Source organism: Cryptosporidium parvum, chromosome 8 (assembly GCF_000165345.1).
Source record: "Cryptosporidium parvum Iowa II chromosome 8, whole genome shotgun sequence".
Taxonomy (NCBI): Eukaryota; Apicomplexa; class Conoidasida; order Eucoccidiorida; family Cryptosporidiidae; genus Cryptosporidium; species Cryptosporidium parvum.
Window position 1 is genome coordinate 885355 of NC_006987.1, and position 23561 is coordinate 908915.

Consider the following 23561-nt stretch of genomic DNA (forward strand, 5'->3'; position numbering starts at 1 on the left):
GTGTCTCCGTTACTGACTTCATACGGGCGGGAAATGTTATTTGAGCAAAAGGAGAATATTAAAATAAAGTATGTTAGGCATTACGTAGTGTAGTATCGTAAGTTAATTTGTAATTGTATATTATATAAATGGGACGGCGTCTCTGTAGTTTTCGGTTATATAAATTAAACAAATTAATATAATAAATCAAAACGACAATATTTGAATATTAATTGGCTATTCAAAAGTAATAACAATTAATTGAAATATTAAATTTATTTATGGTACTGGCGGTTTGATAGACTTTCTTCAAACTGCAGAGTAGGTAGGAATCACGAGAATATTTACAAAAGTCTGAGGGAGCATCGCCATTCCTCTTTAAAAGTGAATATAGTGCGCAAGATATCGAAAATTCAAGTTTGTGGAATACTTCATTCTTTGTACGAATCTCAAGGTATCAATATTGCAAATTAGTTTTATTTTAAACCGATATATAATTTCAGAAAATGTCTCCAAGAGTGACTTATCGCAGAAAGTGCCGTTATAATACCCCATCCAACAGAGTTCGTGTTGTAAAGACTCCAGGCGGTAGAAACTTGATTCAAAATATTGGAAAAGTATATTCGAGACCTAAATGCGGTGATTGCAAAAAGCCCTTGGCAGGAATTCCGGCATGTGCTCCATATGAAATGAAACACCTTAAAAAACGCGAGAGAACTGTTGCCCGTGCATATGGAGGAACCAAATGTCCAACGTGTGTTAGGCAGAGAATCCTAAGAGCATTCTTGCTTGAGGAACAAAAAGTTGTAAAGAGTGTAATTGCAGAGAAAGAGCAACAGAAGAAGAGTGAAGAGAAGCCAAAGGTTAACAAGAAATCCGCAGGAAGTAAGCAAGCCTCATCCAAGAGGAAGTGAAGATCTTACACTTAGATAAATCTAACTTTACTAGTGTTAGTTTTTTATTTAATATTAATACTTTTTTCTTGGTTTATAGACCGGTTCCCTCTGGTTTTGGAGGTAGTTTATTCAACTCCTTCTTGATCACGTTTGAGTCTGGAATTACGGAGTTCATTTTATTGTATTTAGCATCGCCTCCCTTTAAGTTCCCTTTTTTAGACGGATTTTTATTGTCGATTCTTTGTCTATATGCCATATTTGGACTCTCTGATTTGATTGAACAATGAAGGCTAACCCTTCTCTTGCTAATTGGCAAGATCAAACAGCCATCATCTTTCCGAATACGGTCTTTTTCGTCGTCGCTGTATTTCTTCTCGAGCTCTTCGTTATTTCCATTATCTAGATTATTCAAAACAATCATCTCTTTAGCTCTTCTGAACTCGGCAAATCTTTTTTGCTTGAGTTTTTCAGCATAGTCCTTAATATTTCTTCCAAAATCGTTGGATGTTAAGTTATAAATATATTCATTTTCAGCCTTTTCTTGTATTGCTTCTTGGTATTCAATCTCCCAAAGCTTTATTACTGAACTCTTGGTTTCTATTATACTGTAAAGTCTCCAAATTTTTTTCCGGAGTTCCAACAAAGATCTTCTCAATGAAAGAAAAAAAGTAAATTCCTTGAAAATAGGTACCTCATCCATAAATATATTATGTGGGACTGGGTAATGCGAATAATATATTTCCTCATCAGAGTAATTTTGTAATATTAGACTCGAACCCAAATCTATCCTTCGCCTGACTTCAGGTAACATTGAGCATAGTTTGAGTGTAATGCTGTGTTCTAAAGCTTCATAACGTGATAACTTTGCTAAATAGTATTTATATTGGTATTGGTAATCCGATTGGTATGAATAAACTTTGCTGCTTAGCTCCGAAAATGCTTTATAACGCAAATTTAAGAGAATATTTGAAAGCTGAACTGGGTTTGCCTGAGAGATGGGCACTTTTTTCACATCATTTATTCCAAAAGAAAGTCCACTATAACCCTGCATCTTATTGTTCGTCGGCTTTGCATATTAAAGTCGACTCACTTTTGTTTCATGTAATTATTATTCAATTAGCATTTTAAAAATTTCATCAATATAAAAAAATTGCCACTATACCGCACAAACGTTTTTAGATCGCAATGCAATGTAGTCATTTTATAAAATGCCATTTATTAAAATTTAATGTGATTTTAGGCGGCTTGATCTGCGAAGTTTCTTGGGAGTTCCAATCTTAAATGGAACGCTTTCAATCCAGTTTTCATCGCTTCCCTCAGAAAGGCTTGAAGAAAAAGAATCTGAATCGCGTTTATAGTATTTTCTTACCAAATTTTCATCATTATGATCTATTAAGTCTGTTCTCGTGTTTGGATCTGCTAATTTTCTGATTTTTATTGAGCGATTTTTTTTAATTTCTTTCTCTTTAATTTGTTTACTTTGAGCCATTACTGGCACATTCCATATATAGTTAAGCTTTGTAGTGTTGTGATTCATTTTTATTCTGGAAAATAGATATGACGGCATTCTGAATTTGTACGTACTTTTTATGTAGTTCCAGTTATCAAATATATCTGTATTTTCTCTCAAGTATATTTCTGGGTCTTCCTTATTTAGAAAAAAATAGGAAATATGGAATTGAATCCCCTTGCAAATATCAGTAATATTAATGCTATGAATAAATAAATTGCTATTATCCGATATATAATTATATTTAGAGCCTATTTCTTCAAGAAATGCTATACAGTACACTCCCATTGCAGTAAGTTGTTCTAAAGCGATTTCATAACTTTTAAGCTTATCCTGTAGTTTATCATAAAAGATTTTTACAAAGCAATGAATGGAATTATTAATATATTCCAAATTGAAATTATTTGTTTTAGATATGTAATATAGGAAAACGGAAATAATACAATCAAACACACAATATAGCTGGTTATATTTGATTGTTTTTGGATAAATTACAGAACCAATAAATATATTTACGGCTTCACTGATAGATCTCTCTATATCTATATAAACTTTTGAAGATTCCAGCTCTTTGCTGAGTTGTTGGCTTAAAAGGGGTATGAAAGATATTCCTATTGATCTTCCCAATGCAGTTGATAAGATATTATTTTTAATCCCATCCTTGCTTGTATAAAAAACTTTTGAATTCATTAAAAAAATCATCTGAGCTGGTCCGTTATTACAAAATTCTTGGCCTAATTCGAATAATCTGAGATGATTTTCTCTATAGAAATCCTTCAATTCTGAAAGGCAAATATAATTGTTTAGTTCGAAATAAAAATATAAATTGAATACTAATATACTTTCTTTAAGTGAATGCAAATTAATCCCAATTGATCCATCAAAACTTGATTCAAGATTATATGTGAAATAAGTATAAAATAACTTGTTTTCTAAGTATAAATCCGTGAAGGATAGTTTACTTAATCTAGATTCTATATCTGGAGCGAACTTAAACTTCTTGTTGAAGTTATAATAAATATCAAAGAATTTACTGAATATTATTTTGTCTATGGTACTCAACTTGAAACATAATAAGCATCCCACTCCAATTAATTTTGTTAATAAAATATATTGATAAGCTGTAATATCAGATTGCATTAAAACTTTCTCAATAAAAATGATCAATTTACTTATTATTGTTTTAGCATCAGTTATTTCTTCAAATTCATATTTCCACATTTTTTCCGCTTGCAAACATAAGATGAAAAGTTCCAAACTTCGTTCATTATTGAGATTATTTTTCTTTTTTAAAATATTTGACTCAATATAAATCCGGAAATCTGAATAATCGCAAAGAGTGTTTGAAATAAAATTGTTTGGAAATATTTGAAATACTATATCACTTATAATTGTTCCCAGTTCGTTATTGGGAATTATTTCCGTAATAAAATTGCTTCGATAATTTTCCAAAGAAAAACAGTCATCAGTAAATTGAATATCAAAAATTTCATTAATATTACTGAACATAGAATTTGCTTCTCTTAAATACTTCATAAGTTTCTTTCTAAACAAATTTTTCGAGTTAAAATAAAAGCCTTCATATAGTTTGAATATTTCTTCTATATCAAAAAGTTTAATAGCATCGTTAAGCATTTGAATAATCTTTTCACTCGAATGACTAAGTTCTTGACTGTTCAAAATATAGTTCAGCATGTTTATTTTAAATTTGAATTGTAAATTTAATTTAATTGCATCTAAGCCATCTGCAAATGATGATCCATTGCAGTATTCATTGCATAATTTTTCTTTTACGATATCCAAATTAGGACAAAAGATAGTGCGAAGTAGTATACAGTTAATATTCTCAAAATTAAATTTAAATATGCTCAAGTAACGAATAATTTTTTTAAACTTTACGGCCAGATCTATTTCCAAGCCTTCAATCAAATCTTCAGTACGTTGCTCTTTATGCCAAATTTTAATTCCAAGAATAGCTGCCCATTTTACAAACCTCTCCCTTGAAATTAATGAATCTTGAATTTTAGACAGCATATTTTTTGCAGCTGTTTCAGAATCCTCCTTTGAACTTCCGTCTTCTTGAAAGAAGTATTCTATTTGCGCAATAATTTCCAATTTTAGCGAATCAAGATATTTATCTAACTTGTTATTTTTGTGAATTTGAATTAAAAATAATGAACATACAAATAGCCTAAAGTTTTTGAGTAGTGCATACCTTTGATAAATAAAGGTCTTTATTATTTTAAATATTGCCGTATTTGATTTATATTCAGCAGCTTTGCTGCAAAGAGTTTCTGATGTTTTGTTAATAGGAAAACATGATTCAAGCGCTTCTAATTGATTGAGATCGAGTAGAGCATCCTCAATAATTATTCTCATTTGGCAATCTTTTTGTTTGAATGAAACATACCATAATAGCCACAGTTTTCCTGATAACTCGGGGATTTTGATAAATCCTTTTAAGTATTTGATCAAGTATATTCTGATATTTCTATTTTTATCACAAATATGTTTTATTAGATATTGGATACTATTATCTACTAATTTACTTGAATTTGATTCCTTCTGATTATTTGCAAGCCAAACAGAGACAAATTTAATCCAACTTTCACTCATATTGGGGCATGTAATATTTTTACTTTCGATAATAAATTTGATAAATTTCTCACTATAATATCCAAATTCTGATTTTTCAATTAAGATGTTCATAGCTTCTGTAATTCCTTCAAAAACTTCTGACCTGATATTAAGTTGTTTATCATTTAATCTGGAAAGCCAGAATTCTATTAGCTGGCTTTTTAGTAGACTTTCTTTGAACTCTCTTTGTTGGTTTTTTATCTTTGAGCTTTGAAAAACAATTTCATATTCGGATTTAATATCAAGTAAAATAAACTTCGTGACCATTTTTACTGTTTCAAGACGTAGTTTATCATTAGTTTCTCGAATTTCGCAAGCCATCTGACTGATCACCGATTGAATATACTCTTCATTTATACTTCCTAGAAAGTGGATAACATCAATGACAGCCATTTGTATATCTTTAAATTTTTCAAACTTAATATTCTTTAATAAATCTGGAAATAATGCAGACCTATCTCTCCACCAATAATTTTCTTTCTCATACAAATTCCTGAAATCAGAAGAATATCTTGCTTTGCATCTCAAAAACTTGAAGGATTCTGTTAGAATTGTATTAGTTATGTACGAAATCCCGCTAACTCCCACATTTGACAAGATAGCACTAAAGTGGAAAAGAAGGTCACGAATCTTCACATTCTTAGAAGATTTGAACAAATTTATTAGTTTCTTAAGAAAACTTAACGTCAGTTCATTCTTTGCATTAATCATTCCGGTATAGCTCAAAATACTAGAAATTGCATACTTGCAAATATCTTGTAATTCAATATTTTTTTGAATAACAGAATTCTCAAGAAGATCCAATAACATATCAAAGATTAAAATTAACCGACTTTTGCTTAAGCTTTCATGAATATTTTCTATCAAGAATATCAATAATTTGGAATTATTCTCAGTGGCCCTTTCTATAGAGTAAATACATTTTGACCAAATTTTATTTGAACCATTTATTTTTACTTCATTCCCTTTCAAGCTCTCTAATATGCTTTCAATATGTTCAATCAACCCAAATAGAGTAATCTCACATATTATTTCAGTATTTGATTGTTTGAGGTTATTTTTAGAATTGTTTGATATATTTACACAATTTTTAAATTTAATTTTTTTCAAAAAGTTCGGTGAAACAGGCAGAGCAAGCCTAATGCAGTCTAAAATACAGTTTAAAAGTATGCTTTTATAGTTGTTGAATGGCTTTTGTAAATCTTCTTGTTCTATTAATACTTCTAAAATTGGCAACTCGATATTTACGCTTAGGTTTGATAAACAAATACTTATTTCTCTTAATCTCTCAATACTAAGTTTATTATACCCTCGTGACTTGCTAGTCATTAAAATATCAGGGATGTTATTGTATTCACTCATTTCTTCATTTTTGTTAGATAAAATTTGTACAATATTTGTGTTGAGAAACTATTTTTACATGCAGCTATATTAGTCCCCACAAAGCGCCAAGTTACGAAATTAATTGATTTTTCTTATTTTTAACAAGATTAAAGTAATGATGAAGGCGAGTAATAAAAATAGGTATGTTTATAGAAATAAGTATGCGCAATTAATTTCTGATTCAATTCCTCAGCATTATCGATTTTATTAAGAAAACCTCAATTGAATGTTTAAATGAAGATAGAAATTTCCCATTTAAAAATGCATTATTTCAGACTAATCTTGAAATGTTTTGTTCTTCATTAGATGATCACGAATTGCTAGCCAAATTCAATTTCGTTCAACCTGTGAATTTGACCGGAGTTTCATTCAAACTGTTAGAGAAAGATGTAATAGAAGGGTTTGGACCAAAAAAAATTAAACTTTTCGCCGACGCCACTTCTTACAGTATAGGAGATGCAGAAATAGAAAACGGAACACAAGAATTTGAGCTGACAAAGAGCCAGCTAATTAGCGGAGAATGCATTGATTTAAAAATGGTCAAGTTCAAGAATGTTAATTTCATTCAAATTTATATTTCCGAAAACTACGGCAATGAGAACACTAGAATTGGGAAAATAAACATTTATGGTGAAAAAGGTGATTTTGTAGACATTACCAAATGGAAGCCATACAGAGAAGAGAAGCCTCCCCTAAGTTAGATACAAACCAAATTTAGTAAATAATCAGGTAGCACTGCATCCGATTCAATCTAACTAAAAGAGAATTTTTAGAAGGATACGTAAAAATTAGAATACTTGTAAATGCGTGGCATCACTATAAACGTACAATCTATCAGAATGGAAGGAGAATACTGACGACTCCTCCCAAGCATGTAAACCTATTTGGCGTGCATCAAGTCTTAGATAAGTCGGCCCAGTCTCTACTTGAATTCTCAAATATAGGGCAAGTTAAGCCATATGATTCCGAGAAGAATATGGTGAGCCAGAAGTGGAGATAATGCTTACTCGACCGGTCACCTGAAAATGTCTTTTTCGGGATGATCCTTCCAGTACATACAATCGGGCCTGGTATCTTAACTTAAAGCTGATTAACTTGCCACCATCTTGAACGGACGCTAATATTACAAAATTGTTTAATCGCTCTAAATATTCAATAAGACAGTGCAACCTTGTAGAATACTTGTCAAATTATCTAGACTTAGTCGATGTTATTTTCTGCCTCTGATGCCAATCTTACTGGACTTGAACTGCTTCCACCCTTGCCACCGCAGCCCATGGAACAACCATATGCACACCCATATGCGCATGCAGAACCTGCGCAACTGCATTTTCCGCAGCGGCCGCTTGAGCAGTTGCAAGAATTACTCTTAGATTCTGGTCTCTTAGATTCTGGTTTCCTAGATTCTGGTATCTTAGATTCTGGTTTCCTAGATTCTGGCCTCTTAGATTCTGGTCTCCCAGATCCTACTACTTTCTCGGAACCTAAATCCGGTACCTGGGCTAATATCCTGCGAGATGGACCTGTAGAAATAGGTGATGAGACAGTAGTGGTAGAAGTCCTTAGGCTAGTCGTGACGTATCTGGTAGTAGTGGTGGTAGTGGTGGTAGTAGTGGTAGGTCTTGTAGTAGTAGTGGTAGGTCTTGTAGTAGTAGTGGTAGGTCTTGTGGTAGTAGTAGTAGGTCTTGTAGTAGTAGTGGTAGATCTTGTAGTAGTAGTGGTAGGTCTTGTGGTAGTAGTGGTAGGTCTTGTGGTAGTAGTGGTAGATCTCGTAGTAGTAGTGGTAGATCTTGTGGTAGTGGTGGTAGATCTCGTAGTAGTAGTGGTAGGTCTTGTAGTAGTAGTGGTAGTAGTGGTAGGTCTTGTAGTAGTGGTAGGTCTTGTAGTAGTGGTGGTAGATCTCGTAGTAGTAGTAGTGGTAAATCTTGTGGTAGTAGTAGTGGATGGCCTCACGCACTCAGATCCTTTGCACTTGGAGCCATCACAGTTAGTACCTTTACAACCGGGATTTTTACACGATGGTGCAGTGCAGACCTCCTCTGGTTTTTCGCGTACGCAATGATCTGGCTTTTTACAATTTGGCTTACCTGCACAATGGGATTTATAATAGTTGTTGCTGCATGAGCCTACAGCTCTTCCATCATACCCGACGATACGAGCAGGGATAGCCTTCACGCCCCTACATCTAGCAGGGACGCACTTAGCACCTTCAAGATGGCAAAGGGAACTAGAGCACCCATCGCAGTGAACGCGACCGCATTTTCCTCCTACACATCTCGCAGGGGTACATTCTCCTCCGGTGCACTTGGCTGTAGTGCAACTGCATCCATTGCAAGATGGGTGGCATTTAGCAGGAGTACATTCTGAACCCTTGCATTTAAATCCATCGTATTCATTTCCATTGCACTTAGGCCCAACGCAATATCCTCCTTTGCATGAGCCCTTCTCACATCCAGTTTGACTTTCGCCTACATTGCAAGAACCAGTCGTGCATGTTCCTGGAGTACAAGATCCAGGTTGGCACCTCGGAGCAACACACTCATCGCAATAGCACCTATGTGAGCAATCACCAGCAACACACTTTCCTTTCTTACATTCTCCCTTGACACACTCGCCTTTAGAACACTCCTCCTTTGCACAGTGATGATTTGGTAATATTTCATGCTTAACGCACCTAGCACCTCTGACCCTAGCAGGAGAACATGACCCTCCAGTGCAATGAGCGGGACGCGCAACGCACCCCTCGAGCCTTGGAACCTCTGTAGTGCATCCAACACACTTGGTTGAAGAACATGAGCCCGAATGGCAAGACCCTCCTACGCATTTTCCAGGCTTGCATTCACCGCCTACGCAATTACCACATTTGCACGAGCCCTTTTCGCATTTTGCATCAGAGCAATCAACCATATGAATGGCAATGTGATTGCAATCTTTCTTAACGCATGTTGCCTTGTAACACATTTTAGGTGATCCGTCCTTGTTGCTGATACATGAAGGACCAGAAAGGCATGATATTGAGGCGCATTGAGCGGGAGTATACGCCTTACCAGTTGCAACCTTGCTTAATATCTCCTCTGGAGTAGAAACTTGTGGATCTAATATCTCTTGAACATTAGGCATTTCATCATCATCTTCCTCTATGTCCGAAGTGGCTTCTGCTAGCTTTCTATTTGGTGTTACCACTGGGGAGGGCTCTCTAGCAGAGGAATCATCAACATCTGACTCAACCTCATTAGTGGAAAAATCTGCGTTGGGGTCAACAACCATAGAAGGCTTTGAAAGGGTACCCATTGCTTTAGATTCTAAGGTAGTAAAGAATTGGAGAGCAGAATAATTTGTTGTTCTTTCGCGGTGTTCGAGAACGGAGACTGCAGTCCTCAAAATGTAAAGAGCCCTTTCTGCCTCTTTATCGCCATCCTCTGCTCTCTTTACAACAACGGACTTATGAAAATCCAAAAGATCCTTATTCGGCTCAGACATTATTACGCCATAACTGCCATCACTCTCAACTATGAATGGATCTTTAGTTTGATCTCTTGCCCATCTAGGAAGTAAAGGAGAATACTTATCAATGTGATATCCTAATGCAAGACTGCTTGCATTAATCTCGTCAATGTTTTGAGATTGAGACTCCACTTTGGAAAATATTTCGTCCGTGACCTCGTTAGCTGTAGATAACTCTTCGAATAAATCTTCAAAAACATCCAATTCTTGTTTGATATCAGAAACGAGCTTCTCGCGAGTTCTTTGAGCATGCTGTCGTTGATATAACATTGGAATTTTGTCAATTCTACCATGATTTCTCTCGATATAGTCCAGCTGCGACTCAATCAGTGAGCGCTGCTCCTTCAAGTGGTTTTTCAAATCATCAAGATTCCTTGGTGTCTTTGGTGATTTACCTGGAATGGGACTTGGAGAGGCGTGAGCAATCAACATAAACGTAGTAGAAACAAGAATGTCATCTTCCTTGGCAATAACAAATGCACGGGTAGATATACTCTCATTCACCTCATCATCTAGAGAAAGATCAGACACAGATGCGCTTAGGTTGGACAATTTTTCCCTCTGTGTCTTACAAAGAGACTTCATATAAAGCAAGACTTGAGAATAAACCTTCTTTGCCTCTGTATCAGGTAAAGATGTTATAGTCGGCTCAGCATCATGCAATAATGTTTTCTCAATATTATCAATTAGTTTAATATCCTCCTCACAAAAACCGACAATTCCTCTTTTAGTTGGAGAAATGAGAGGATAATAGAAAAGAGCGTCCTTAGTAAATGCTTGAGCTCCAGATGTTTGAATAGAAAAGGATCCTGGAGCATCCTCTTTGAGAACAAGATGAATAACTGAAGAAGGATCGCGTGTTGAATCTTCTGTACCGAAAATTTTATTCTTCAATTCCAAATCAGATGGTTTCAAATTCGGGGTAAGATATACGCCGGGAGCGTCAGGCTCAATACTAGGAGCTGGTTGAATTTTAGATAGTCTGACTTGTCTAGGTGAAACATAAGTGTTTGCACATACGCCAACCAAGATGGCCAGGAGTGCAAGAATAATCAAAGTTTTCTTGAACATGTTGCAGAAAACTTTCCGGTAATTGTCTTAAAATATCCAATTACAACTTTTACAGTTGAGTTAACCTTTATAAAAATATAAAAATAAATTAACTCGTCCTTAAATATTAAGTGAAGAAAATAGTTCGTCTGTGATATGCAGTGTTAATAAATATTCTATCCCTTCTTTTTTTTTATTAATAGATATATACGTATCCTCTAATTAGAACTATTAGTATCGTGCTACCCGAACTTTTACCCTTTGATACATAGGTATAAGTCTACCTTCATTTTGTTAATTGTATAATTATTTGTAAATAGTTATATTAATATTATGTTTTTTATACGTATAATTAACTAAGATCGGTACTCTACCACTAACTTATATTATTATATTTTATACTCAGTTTACGCTGTTCTGTCTATAATTGTATTTAGATAGACACGCCTACCCAACCATTAATTGTGCCGCTAGTATCGAAAAATAATTTATGCAAACGATTATTAATATGAAAAATTGCAAAGGCCCGCCAGCTTTGCAATTAAACTAAATTGTGTATTTTGACCACTAGCATTGTATCATAATTGTTCGATGACTGCTGTATAATTATATTACGATTAGACGCTATAATTTTAATTCTGGCCCTTGTAAATTGTCGAATTATGAAAAGCAGGTCTCTCCCAACTTCTTTTAAACTTAAGGTAGCTGGCTATTAGCATTTTCTTGCAAGATTTTACTTGAAAATTACTTTTACTTTAGATTACTTGAGTTTATACCTTTCATTACTAAATCTATAGCAATTAGTTTTACAATTTAGTATGATGAACTAATTAACATTTTTTTTCCTCAAACATAATTGGAGCTTCAGCATAGATAATAGTATAAACATTGTGTAACTAAAGAATCATTAGTTGTGAGCGTGCAGGACCTAATTCATTATCAATTATATGAATCGCCGCATATAGTCAAAAAATGCCAAAAATAAAGATTTAAATAATAACATGCTATTTAATTTTCATGAAAAAAAAAATAAACTTGTATCATAATTACTTATTCACAAGTCAAATAGTTGCATTCAGAACCCTTTTGAATTTTCAAATAACACAAGATTGCGACGAAACAAGTGATAATGCGTTGTTTCAATATAATTGAATATTCTAACCATTGCTAAGTAGCAAAATTTACCTTTCTTACGAAAATCGCAGAAAATGTCGAAGGCAATATCAAGTAAAAATACATTACGGTGAAATTGAGAAAAAAATGTTATAATAGATAAATAGATTACTTACATTCTTTGCAGGATTTCAGATCCTCTAGGAATCGCAAATTCAAGATTAAACAGTGCCACAGTAAATGTGTCTTATAAGTTTATTGAAAACATAAATTTGAATTGTTCCTGCTAAAACTGGCAAACTCGAAAAAATAAGCTATTTGATTCATATTTTAGATTAATTTTTCACAATTTTAAATTTAAACGAAATTATAATTTGAGGTTCGTTCTAGTTTCACTTAATTTATGAATTCCTAAAATAGCTGACGGTAAATTTTCTTACTATAATGAACTGATTTCTATAAAAAAAAAAAAAAAAAACTGTATATTATTTTCAATTAAAAAAATAAAAAAAATTTTTTCCTACTATGTCATTCTCTGACTTTATTCATTATTTCAAAGTAGTTTCTAGTCTTCTTTGAGAAAAAAACCTTCGTTAACTGGCTTCTAAATTTTTGTCTTAATGTACGATTATTGTTTTTTCCAAATGGTCCAATATCTTGTCCATGGGTGGCTTTTCTTCTAGTCTTTTTGTATTTTCTAGAATAATATATTTTTGAAAAACCTTCATTGGGCTTTTCCATTATAGAAGGTACTTTAAATGCATCGGTAACAGATACAGCCCAAGAATTATCATACTCTGTGTAAAGTTTTCTTTCAGAAATATTTGGAATAAAATGAGGATAATGAGTGTGCAATACTCTTTGAGGATAAAGTGAATCCGTCCTTTCCAATTTAATGTAAGGTTTATCGTTATTTTCATAAATAAATCCAGATGAAATCACCTCTTGACAAAAGTATGTAAGTAATTCATACGATTTTATATTTGTTTTTGAAAACGCAGCAATCTGCTGTACGCACCTTTTCTTATATCTCGATATTTTCATTGAAAGCCACATTGGTATCATAACCGAAAAAAATTTTGCAACAGAAATCTCAGATACGAATTGCAGTTTGGCAGTACTAGAAAGAGCATAATACCCCAAAGATGAAAGCATCGATCTAATTACAAGGAAATTTCTTTCTGCAGAAATACTTGATAGAAACTTGTTATTTTGAATATTCGAAATGGTTGTTAATATTGCAAACCTTGCAAAAGCTTTAGGGTCTAAAAAACTATTTAATGGCTTAATTAATTTGTATGATCTATCTATTCTTTCTTGAAGTTCAGTTCTTAACTTTGAAAAAGGCCCATTACTGAATGGCCTTGAAATGATACAAGCTTCAACTTTCTCACATATTTCATCATAATATAGAGATATTTGGTTATCTGCAACAATAGATACTGAATTCTTGCAGTTATAAATGGAAAATTTTTCATTCTTGTATCCCAATGACATTATTGATGCGCCTATAATATCTTGTAAACTATAGCTCATGAGCATACCTGTAAAGAATGGAGCCATGCCCATATGCATACAGTGAATGATTTCTAAATACCAAATAGATGGAATCATACATATTTCTATCGCAAAGCTCATTAATCGCTGGTAGGGCTCAAATACAAGCTCGGGTAATGTATACTTGAAATGTTTGACTCTTGGGTACTGAATATTCGAGTTGTAATCTGAATTACTCATATTTATTGAAATTCCTCTTCTAATAAAGCTTGAAACAGATTTTCTTTCTAATGGAATGTGCGTTGGAAAGTTGCCTGAGGGCTTTGAGGAACTAATTATATCCGGATTTTCGTCACAAACATCCCTATTTAAAGATATTGTAGCTTCCTTAAAATTTGTGTAATCATTCACGAAAGAGATTCTAGAATCTAAAAGTAAATCTCCGGAAGAACTATCATGAGCAGAATTTACGCCCAAAATTAATTTTTGCCATCCATTGTCTGCCTCTATCCCAGGCTCTAATTTATAGCCGGTCAACTTGGATCCTTTGACCAAATTAATAGTTATAAGGGTTAAAATAAAAATATTAAGGTAAAGCATATTATATTAGGCTTCATTATTGGTACATCGACGCAATAATTAGCAAAACTCAAAGTAGATAAAATGAAAGGTCTCTTTAAAGAAAAAAATCTGAACTAGCGCCAAAATAGGTATTTTAAAATGCAATAAATCAAAGTTTACCCAAAAAGAAAACAAACAAATAAATTAACTATATTACTTTATTGAAGTGATAAATTACATTGGGTACTTCATTGTCCCTACTACAAGTGCCCCTCAGCATTCTGATTAGCAAACCATTCGCTAAATGTACGAATAGTTTTTCAAACAGGAAACAAATGTATTTCGCTCTGATCGCTAACTTTTAATTTCGAACGTCCATTGTCTGTACTTAATATATACATAATTTTTTAATGAATTCTTACCATCGGCGCATACAAATTTAACACACTATGCAGCAAAAATGCCTGAAATAACTCTTTTCCTGCATTAACTCGTAACAGTTCAAGAGAAAAAATCAGTAATTAAAGCAACATGCAGACAAAACTTGTTATATCTCCGAGAATAATACATATTATTGAATATAATTATACTACGATTCAATAAATATTCTGGAAGCTGTTATAGTTACAAAGTATTATTTAATAATTATTAATATTGAATCAGGAAATTAGCTGGAATTTAATTTCAGGAGATAATTAAGCCAAAAATACATTATTTAGTAATATAATTTTCTAATTGCTGAGAAGTTCAAAGTTCGAAAAGATAAATAATACTGCAAATATTCTACTTACTTCTTCTCTTTGTCAATTTATTTGTAAAACTCTTAAAGCTAATCCTCGTAACTTTTCCTGTTTTTATCTTACGTGAGGAAGCATCCATTGATTTAGGTCCGATCCCACTATTGTAGTGGTCTCTTCGGAATGTTCTTATTAGTGTTTTTGATTTAAATACCTTTTGTACTCGTCCCGGTCTTACAACTTCAGGTTTACTTACTTCAATTTGTGCATTTATCCAAGATTCGTCTTCAGAATATTTCACGTCATTTGTCAAGTCTGGAACGAAAGAACTATATGAAGGATGCAGTACCCTCTGAGGCATAACAGCCATAGAATGTAAATTAGGATCAGCATAGGATTCGATTGTAGCATCAACAATAAACCCTGCAGAAAAAATTTCCTTGCAAAATAACTCAAAAATAATTTCCTTGTCAGCTTTGGCTTCATGAGAAAATTTAGCTAGTTTTTTGACACAGCCAGGGATTGAAAGCAATGATACTTCAAAAAGCATATTCAGAATTGTCTTTGTGAAAAATAATAAGACCTTCTTTTCTGTATCAAATACCCAACTTTGATTAGTAGATATCGCATAGTATGCCAAACTTGCTAGTGCTATTCTTATTGGGAGGAAATTTCTTTCAGGATAAATTTTTATATCAACGTTTTTATCTTTTATAAGTGACATTGAAAGTAAGACTGCATACCTATAAAATTCCATCGGCTTTAAAAACCCCAGTTTTTCTGGAATGTGGCTATACGTATTTGCTATTCGAGTTTCGAATTCTCTCTTTTGTTTAGAAAAATATCGTTCAAAATGCTTTGATTCAAGGCATGCATGCACAGCAATACAAATTTCCCTATAATGCGGAGAAATATAATCATCAACTACTAGTGATACTGCATAAAAACAGTTTTCCATTATAAAACGTTCGTCTTTATAGCCGACACTCATCAATGCTGCGCCAATAATATCTTTTAATGAATAGCTAAAAACCATTCCAAGAAACTTTGGTGCCATGCCAAGGTACATACAATGAATTAATTCTAAATACCAAGTTGAAGGAACCATGCATTGTTCAATAGCAAAAGTCATTACTCTTTGGTATGGCTCTGAAGGTAATAAAACCAAGCTTCTTCTGAAGTGCTTTACTCTAGGGAAGTTAGACAACTTAATAGTGTCGGATAAATTCAAATCAAAGGTTCTCTTAATGTAATCCGTAATTCGATTGGGCTTAGCCTCTGTTGGAAGGTGAACAGGAACAACTGATGTAGGGATAAAAAATTTATCAGAAAGAATTTCATGTTCATAATGGTCACTACAGAAAATACGTTGAGGGCTATCACATCCAAAGTATTCATTCGACTTAGTAGACAATGCACTCTCCCAATTTTCTCCTGGTTTTACATTATCAATAATCAGAGTAATAAATCTATTCCAAGTCGATTTCCGGCCATTTAACAATTTATCATCGTCAATATAACTCTTATCTTTATCTATTTTTGGAGTAGAATCTGCGCTAATTGGTTTGGAGTCCGTTACCTTTGAAGTTTTACCTTGTTCATCAATTTTAACCGCAAATTGTCGTGTTGAATCGGCTATTGAAGCGGACTCAATATAATTACAACAACTTATTGTGACAATTACTAAAGGCAATATTAAGAATAATATATCTCTCATTTTTTTCTCTTTTCCAATATCTTGTGTCATAGTTAATATCAAGGGCGGGAATTAATTTAATTTGATAAAATTATTAAAAGTTTCGATAAAAACCTTTTTAAGCAAATAAATTGCATTGTTAGACATGGCCAATTATTAGAACTAATTTCTTTTACTTTTGTTAAAAGCCAACGTGATTCTTCCGGTAGGCTTCTTAAGACTTTCCCATGGGTATAAAATACTTCGAATATATTTTCAATTCAATAATGATTCATTTTTTAGTCTGTTTTAAAGTTATTTAAAACATTTTCCTTTTCGCTTTGTCTATTTCTCCCCTAGATTCTATGTTACTGGAAAGTTTACCAGTCAGTTTTATATATATTAACTCCACAGAGCTGAGTTCTAAAAATTATAATAGGAAAGTACAGAACTCTTGGTGGAATTGTTACTCTTTTAAAACCACCCAGTTGATTGTTAGCTTGGAAATTATCTATAAAACCAATGAAGAAATTCATTTGCAAAAAAAAACTTGTGCGCAAGAATGTTAAATTTTGCTCAACTTTATGGAACGGTAGAATTTAAATGAGCAATTAATATCAAATAGATATAACTATTGCATAATGCTTTCAAAAAATAACTTCAGTATTTCAATAATTTGCAAGCATGTTTCTAGGTCATTAATCTACCAATATGGTATATTCCTAAAGAAGATAATATAATTCCAATTCTGAGGAATTTTTTGATACAAATATCGGAAATATTAATATTTAACTGGATACGGAGTGCACTAACAAGTGTCGTGCAAATTGAACTGGGCTGAAATCATCGTTCTTGTATTTTAACAGTGAATAATACCTTTTTATTATTCAAACTATTTCCGAATGTGAATGTAGAAAATGTACTTTCTGAAAGTGACTTAAACTTTAAGTATGTTCCCATTGCTTTTTCGAATTAGAATTTGGTTTTATAAATTGTATTATTTACAAAGAATGAAATAAAATGAAAACTTCGTATTGGAAAAACGCCATTCTTATATACACAGTGTATTGATTTCATCGACAAATAATATATCATATTTACCTAATTAGAAAAGCTCATAATTCGTTTGTATTACCCTGCAGAAATACTGATATTTCCCAAATATTTATACTGAAAAGGCTAAATAAACGTCTTCTCCAACTTCAAAATTCTCATTTTTTCAGTTTATGAGATTATTGTATAATTATATTTTCTTTTGAAATATGTACTAAGTCCATTTAATAAGAAGAAGCTAAACAAATAGTATTTGTTTTTACTCTGATATTTAATTAATCCCTCTAAGTCCTTATCTTAAAGCGTTAAACTCGATAAATATTTGATTATTTTTTTGTGTTAGACTTTAAGTTGAATTGCTGAAATTTGTGGCTTATTTCTATATTGAACGAGCTTGAATAGGCCAGACGTAAAATTGAAGAAAATAGTATTAATGCTTTTTTCAAACTCGTCGGCGCTATTTAAAAATTCGGAATAAAAATAGAAATAATAATCGAATAAATAAATGTATACCCCAAAATTTTAATAAAGTATATATAACTCCAAATAATATCTATAAATTTTAATAATAAATTTATCCAAGCTAGAATATTGTTTTAGTTATTTCTTACCAAAAAAAAAAAATAAATCATAAAGAAATCAAAAAAATATGATAAAGCTTTAACATATTCAGCTGTTAGCTATGATTTTATTTAACCTTATTATATAAAGTTATGATTAGATATAACTATTTTTTTGTTATCATTTACTATTGACCTTTTTTTCAAACTTCTAAAACATAACTTTGTTCTCTTTTTTTTGGAAAGATTTTTAATTAATTCGACTGTATCAGAACTGTCTACTGAGATCTGAGTTTGATTAAAGCTATTTGTTATCGTGGAATTCGCACTATTAAATGCATCATCTTTGTCATATTTTTGACCAGATTCTAAGTAATCTTTAGAAACGTTTTTGAAATTCATCCATGAATGATTGTATGTCAAAAGTGGAAGTTCTTAGGAAACTTCAGAAATTGTAGATACATGTGAACTTAACAAAATTCTTTTTGAATGGATTGATTCTATTAATATTGAATTAATTTCCCCATTATTTTGAAATGACTCATAAATAAAACCAACAAAAAATTTCATTATCTCCCTTGAACATTGCCGAATAACTTCATCTATCTTCTCAAATAAAAGATTTGAGATTAGTATTGTAAAGAAACTTACTAAAACACTCTCAGAAAAGAAACTCATTTCAATTTTAACAAGCTCATAATATCCAACTGCTGCTGCCATAACTCTAATAAGAAGTTTCTTTCAGGAAAATTTTTGTTTAATGTCATCTTTTTAAAAAAAAATTGAATATAAAGTTGAACACCTTGCAAATACTTTAAAGTTGAGAGCACCTTCAAGAGGAGGAATAGCATGATATACTTTTTGAATCCTACGATTGAATTCGCTTTTAAACCTGATAAAATTAATTTCATAGAATGATCTGGATTTGAGACAAAACCCTGCTTCTCCATAAATTTCAATAAAGTGAACCAAAATTTTATCATCTAGAAAAAGAGGTAAATAATTGACAATTTTCAAGGGAAAATTGTTTATTTTTATATTCCATCGAGAAAATTGCAGAATTAGCCAAATCTTGTAGACTGTAATTCATAAGCATACCATTAAAATAAGGGTCATTGCAAAATACATAAAATTAACCAGTTCTATGTGCCAAATTGAGGGAAGCATGCAAACCTCGATAGCAAATCCCACAATTCTTTGATAGGGTTCATGAGTTAATTTAGTTAAACCTCTTTAATAATATTTTATTCTGGGGAAGAAATAATTTTGAATTTAGTCATATGCTATTAGGCTCTCTGAGTAAATGTTTGCTAAATAATGCCAAGCTTTCTGTTTCAATTGTGATGTGGCAAACCTTTTCAAAATCTTTATGGCTCTCCTTCATGACTTTTTTTTGCTGAAAAGATCCCATTAAAAAAATCGAAATGATTTCCTGATTCTAAATATGAAGAAAGAACATCCTTTTTGTAATATTCGCCTCAAGATAATTTGTTGTAAGAATGTTTAGTCAGTGTTGACTATTACATGTTACTTCTGATTCTTTGGAAACTAATCCAATTAACACCAATAATATTCGTCACTTTTGAAATTATCAATATCAATGTTATGGTATTTACTGTTAATTTAGGTCATTTTGAATCATTCATTTTCAAATAGAGCATTGGCGTTAGAAATATTGTCAAGTTTATCAAGAATATATATAATGAGTATTGTTATAAGCCACACTTTCATAAAATTGTTAGCTTTAAATAAATTACGCCATTAAAATTTCAATTCTTAAAAATCTGTAATCTCTAATAAAAATAAAATTTGGGCGTCATGGTTTTTTTTGTTCATCCTATTTTGAGAATAAAGATACCACTCAATATAAATAAGCAAACGATTTAATTATGCAGTATCAATTATAGATAGAATTCAGTTTAATAGAAAAAGTGATTATTATAACTCATGCTATCCGCCTTTTGACTGAATCGAAGTCTTAATATTCAGAATTGATTAACGCAGTACCGAGTAAAAATAATTATAACATAAGCAGCTTGAGGTATTAAGTTAGAATCATCTAACAAAGAATTCCCCAATTAAACTTAATAACACATAGATATTTTAACTTAGCTCAAATAGAGTTTGCGCATAACTTGTTTTGACTCTAATTAAATTCAATAACTTATTATTGAAAAATACATAGGCTAAACTGTTCTGTATGAAACTGAAATAATCAGAAACTCAAGAAATAAAATGTAAAATATTGGTCACAGTACAATTCATATTATATGCCAGCAATTACTGATCAGCTGAACCTAAATGTGAAGTGATTAATCCAGAAATCCTCGTCTTGCGATTAGTAAATATTTTTGTAATTTTCGTAAAGCCGCTTTTCTTTTTGGTATTTGTTTCGGTAGATCTCGTTTTACTGATACTATTTTTACTTGCTGTTTTGAAATATTTAGTTGTCTTGGGCCTTTTCTTTTTACCAGTTTCGACTCCAATATATTCAATGGTTCCTACTGAACTAAAACTTAGCCATGATAAATCTTCTTGAGAGCTTGCTCCATTAATTAAGGAAGGAATTACAGAAGCATAAGCCGGATCTAAAACTCTAGACGGCAGAATTGCTTTTTTAAATGCTTCAAGAGAATCCCCTTCTTTTTTAACCGTTTCATCAATAAACCCAAAAGATAAAAACTCCTTGCAGTAAAGCCCAACGATTTCTTGAAAATCTTTGCTTTTTGAACCTAATATCGCAGGAAAGCTAATTAAGCACATCTTCATATAATACTTAAATTGAGAAAAAAGCATGCTATTTATAAATTTTGTGATTTTGGACATCCTTTCGGAAATAGTACTCTCTTCAACTGGAATGAACTTATTAACTAAGTAAGTCATACTTAATACCATAGCTCTAATAATTAAAAAATTTTTTTCTGTAGCGGGATCTGCTAATGAAAAATTTATTGTTTTAGATGATAGTGATAATAACAAAGAGTGTCTTGCATAATTTTTATGTTGTTCCACCTTTTCTTGGCCTTCAATATTAGAATAAGCATTATCAATCCTTTGCTGAAATTCTTCTTTTAAACGAAGATATGGGTCGGAAGAAAATTGATTAGATAACAGGCATTGACTCATACTTTCACAAATCTCTTGAAAGTTTGCATTAATTTGTTCGTCTGTTACAGATGAAACAGATCTATAACAATTTTCAATTGTAAAGCTTTCATCTAGGTAACCCATTGTTTTAATAGCTGAACCGACAACATCTTGAAGGCTATAACTCATTAGCATGCCTGAAAAAAATGGCGCCATCCCAAAATGCATACAATGTATTAATTCCAAATACCAAATAGATGGAATCATACAGATTTCAATAGCAAAAGTCATTATTCGTTGGTATGGCTCAAATGGCAATTTTGGAAGATTCTTATTAAAATGTTTACGCCTTGGAAAGTGTGTTTGAGACATATTAATTCGTGATCTAAAAAGACTATCTTCAGTATAAAACAAAAAATGTGCCGGACTCTTACTCTCTCGCGGAACATGAGTAATAAACTCTGAAGAAGGTGGAGTTTGATCTAAGTATTGACTCGATGAATAAAAAACTCTGTCACAAGATACTGACTGTTGAGGGTTTTCAAACGAGAAGTAATTTTCTGCACTTGAAGAAACAAAGTCATCCAATGACCCATTCAAAGAATGTTGAGAAGACTCTATTACTAGCCGTAATAAACCATTTTCAAATGATTTAACATTTCTTATAAACATAAAGAGTAAAAAAATTAGTTGTCGGCAACGCATATTTATGATTTTGAAATATTTTAGGCGTTTGACCTGGATTTCAGAATTTTTTTGCGCGCGTATTAATACCGTTTTCTTTTTTGAAAATCTAACAGATCTGTTTTCCTGATATTAAAATTGCCAGAAAAAAAAATCTGATTTTCTACTAAAAGCAATTTTGTTTAAACTATTTAATAATAAATTATTATTTTTGGTTACCCTATTTTAGAATTTGATTATTATTTTTAATCTATACCCAAATTGGATACAACCAAATAATAAAATTATAAATCTTAATTTATAATGTAATATTTGTTCGTTATTTTGTTCTGAAATCCTCTTTGAAAATTTTTTTCAAAATAATTGCCAAACACAAAAAATGAATTCCTTGGGAATATGATAGCAATTATTTGTTATTATGGTATAGTGATATAGCTATTTCTCAACAAAAATCTTGTTTATACAGATTATTGCACGGGAAAACTTGTAGAGGTTTATTTCTTATGCTGTTCTATGCAAGCTTACCTAAAACATTAATTATTATTAAAGCCAAATCTATTAATATCACTTTCTGTACAATTATCAGTTTTATGTATAATTTTTGTTAATTTCTGGAACTTTGCAACTTCATATATGGAACTAATTTAATTTTTTTTTTCCAGTTACTGAAATAAATAAAAACTTTGACAAATACGTTTCAAAGCAAATATAGAAGTTTTAGTAAATACGGAGTTATGGTTCAAAATTTTACTTCGTGCAATGAAGAATGAGTTTATAATTTTTAGTTAAAAGGAATTTATCTAAAATTAATCTGACTATACGTTTAAAAAAAAAGATTAGATATATTGAAAATTTCAAACTAAAATATTTCAACCCGTATAATATTCTTTATTTAAAACTTGTGTAATAATTACAGATACAGTTTGCTTTAGTAGAGTTTCCAAAATTTGCTACAAGTATCAGCGAAACATATTATTTCCATTGTGCATGCATAGGGCGCCAATTTAGGAATTGATTTATTTATCAATTATTGCAATGAAATTAATAAGAGATGAAATTATGTCATCATTGCTAACTTTTAAACTGATCCTATACTTACTACTATGATGAGCAGTATTATTCTAAATATCTTAAAAATACTCATTATATTTGTATTGATTAATATTATTGGATCAGACTCAGGTGCAGTATCGAACCCATCCAAACAACAAAATAAATTTACTAAATTAAATCAAGTATTTAAAAGAAAAAATAAACAATATTATGCTATTTCAAAAGATGGCTCTCTCATATTTCCTGCACTAAAGGCAATTTCTTCCAAGAATATTCCGCTTTTGAAAAATGTTAATAGCTTTAATAATGAATATGACGAAGGTAAGTTATTTATTAGTAGTTTTAGCTGATTTCTTACATTTCATAGATATAATTAATAGAAGCCATGTATATATTATTAAAAATGGAGAAGTTCCTGGGTGGGATGGAATGAAAATACCAATACATTATTCCAGTGAGCATTCAAAACTAAGATTGAAACCACCTGAAAAAAGCAGGTCAATTTCTATTTTCCCACCTGTTGTAGCCGAGAGGTAAGTAAAAATATTAATAAATAAATTCAAAATTGTTTATGTTTTTAGA

General features: G+C 31.6%; 9 protein-coding genes across 9 annotated transcripts; 2 read left to right on the plus strand and 7 right to left on the minus strand.

Moving 5' to 3' along the window:
* Positions 1 to 476: 476 nt before the first annotated feature.
* On the plus strand, positions 477 to 893 carry cgd8_3480 (60S ribosomal protein L34; the record flags this gene model as incomplete). The annotated part of the gene is made up of 1 exon (XM_627241.1): positions 477 to 893. A coding segment is annotated over one exon (417 nt), but the record flags the coding sequence as incomplete, so codon positions are not given.
* Positions 894 to 966: 73 nt separating this feature from the next.
* Positions 967 to 1926, minus strand: cgd8_3490 (hypothetical protein; the record flags this gene model as incomplete). The annotated part of the gene is made up of 1 exon (XM_627242.1): positions 967 to 1926. The coding sequence occupies one exon, from the start codon at positions 1924 to 1926 to the stop codon at positions 967 to 969; it is 960 nt and encodes a 319-aa protein (XP_627242.1).
* A 174-nt stretch (positions 1927 to 2100) lies between these two features.
* cgd8_3500 (hypothetical protein) lies at positions 2101 to 6384 on the minus strand (the record flags this gene model as incomplete). Its single annotated transcript, XM_627243.1, has 1 exon — positions 2101 to 6384. The coding sequence occupies one exon, from the start codon at positions 6382 to 6384 to the stop codon at positions 2101 to 2103; it is 4284 nt and encodes a 1427-aa protein (XP_627243.1).
* Positions 6385 to 6578: 194 nt separating this feature from the next.
* On the plus strand, positions 6579 to 7106 carry cgd8_3510 (thioredoxin-like protein, fragment; the record flags this gene model as incomplete). Its single annotated transcript, XM_627244.1, has 1 exon — positions 6579 to 7106. A coding segment is annotated over one exon (528 nt), but the record flags the coding sequence as incomplete, so codon positions are not given.
* A 499-nt stretch (positions 7107 to 7605) lies between these two features.
* Positions 7606 to 10980, minus strand: cgd8_3520 (secreted protein with cysteine rich repeats and a mucin like threonine rich repeat, signal peptide; the record flags this gene model as incomplete). The annotated part of the gene is made up of 1 exon (XM_627245.1): positions 7606 to 10980. One exon carries the CDS (start codon positions 10978 to 10980, stop codon positions 7606 to 7608), a length of 3375 nt encoding a protein of 1124 aa, XP_627245.1.
* Positions 10981 to 12600: 1620 nt separating this feature from the next.
* On the minus strand, positions 12601 to 14169 carry cgd8_3530 (predicted secreted protein; the record flags this gene model as incomplete). Its single annotated transcript, XM_627246.1, has 1 exon — positions 12601 to 14169. The coding sequence occupies one exon, from the start codon at positions 14167 to 14169 to the stop codon at positions 12601 to 12603; it is 1569 nt and encodes a 522-aa protein (XP_627246.1).
* A 744-nt stretch (positions 14170 to 14913) lies between these two features.
* On the minus strand, positions 14914 to 16614 carry cgd8_3540 (predicted secreted protein; the record flags this gene model as incomplete). The annotated part of the gene is made up of 1 exon (XM_627247.1): positions 14914 to 16614. One exon carries the CDS (start codon positions 16612 to 16614, stop codon positions 14914 to 14916), a length of 1701 nt encoding a protein of 566 aa, XP_627247.1.
* Positions 16615 to 18829: 2215 nt separating this feature from the next.
* On the minus strand, positions 18830 to 19138 carry cgd8_3550 (hypothetical protein; the record flags this gene model as incomplete). Its single annotated transcript, XM_627248.1, has 1 exon — positions 18830 to 19138. The coding sequence occupies one exon, from the start codon at positions 19136 to 19138 to the stop codon at positions 18830 to 18832; it is 309 nt and encodes a 102-aa protein (XP_627248.1).
* A 1297-nt stretch (positions 19139 to 20435) lies between these two features.
* Positions 20436 to 21947, minus strand: cgd8_3560 (predicted secreted protein; the record flags this gene model as incomplete). The annotated part of the gene is made up of 1 exon (XM_627249.1): positions 20436 to 21947. The coding sequence occupies one exon, from the start codon at positions 21945 to 21947 to the stop codon at positions 20436 to 20438; it is 1512 nt and encodes a 503-aa protein (XP_627249.1).
* Between the last annotated feature and the right edge of the window lie 1614 nt (positions 21948 to 23561).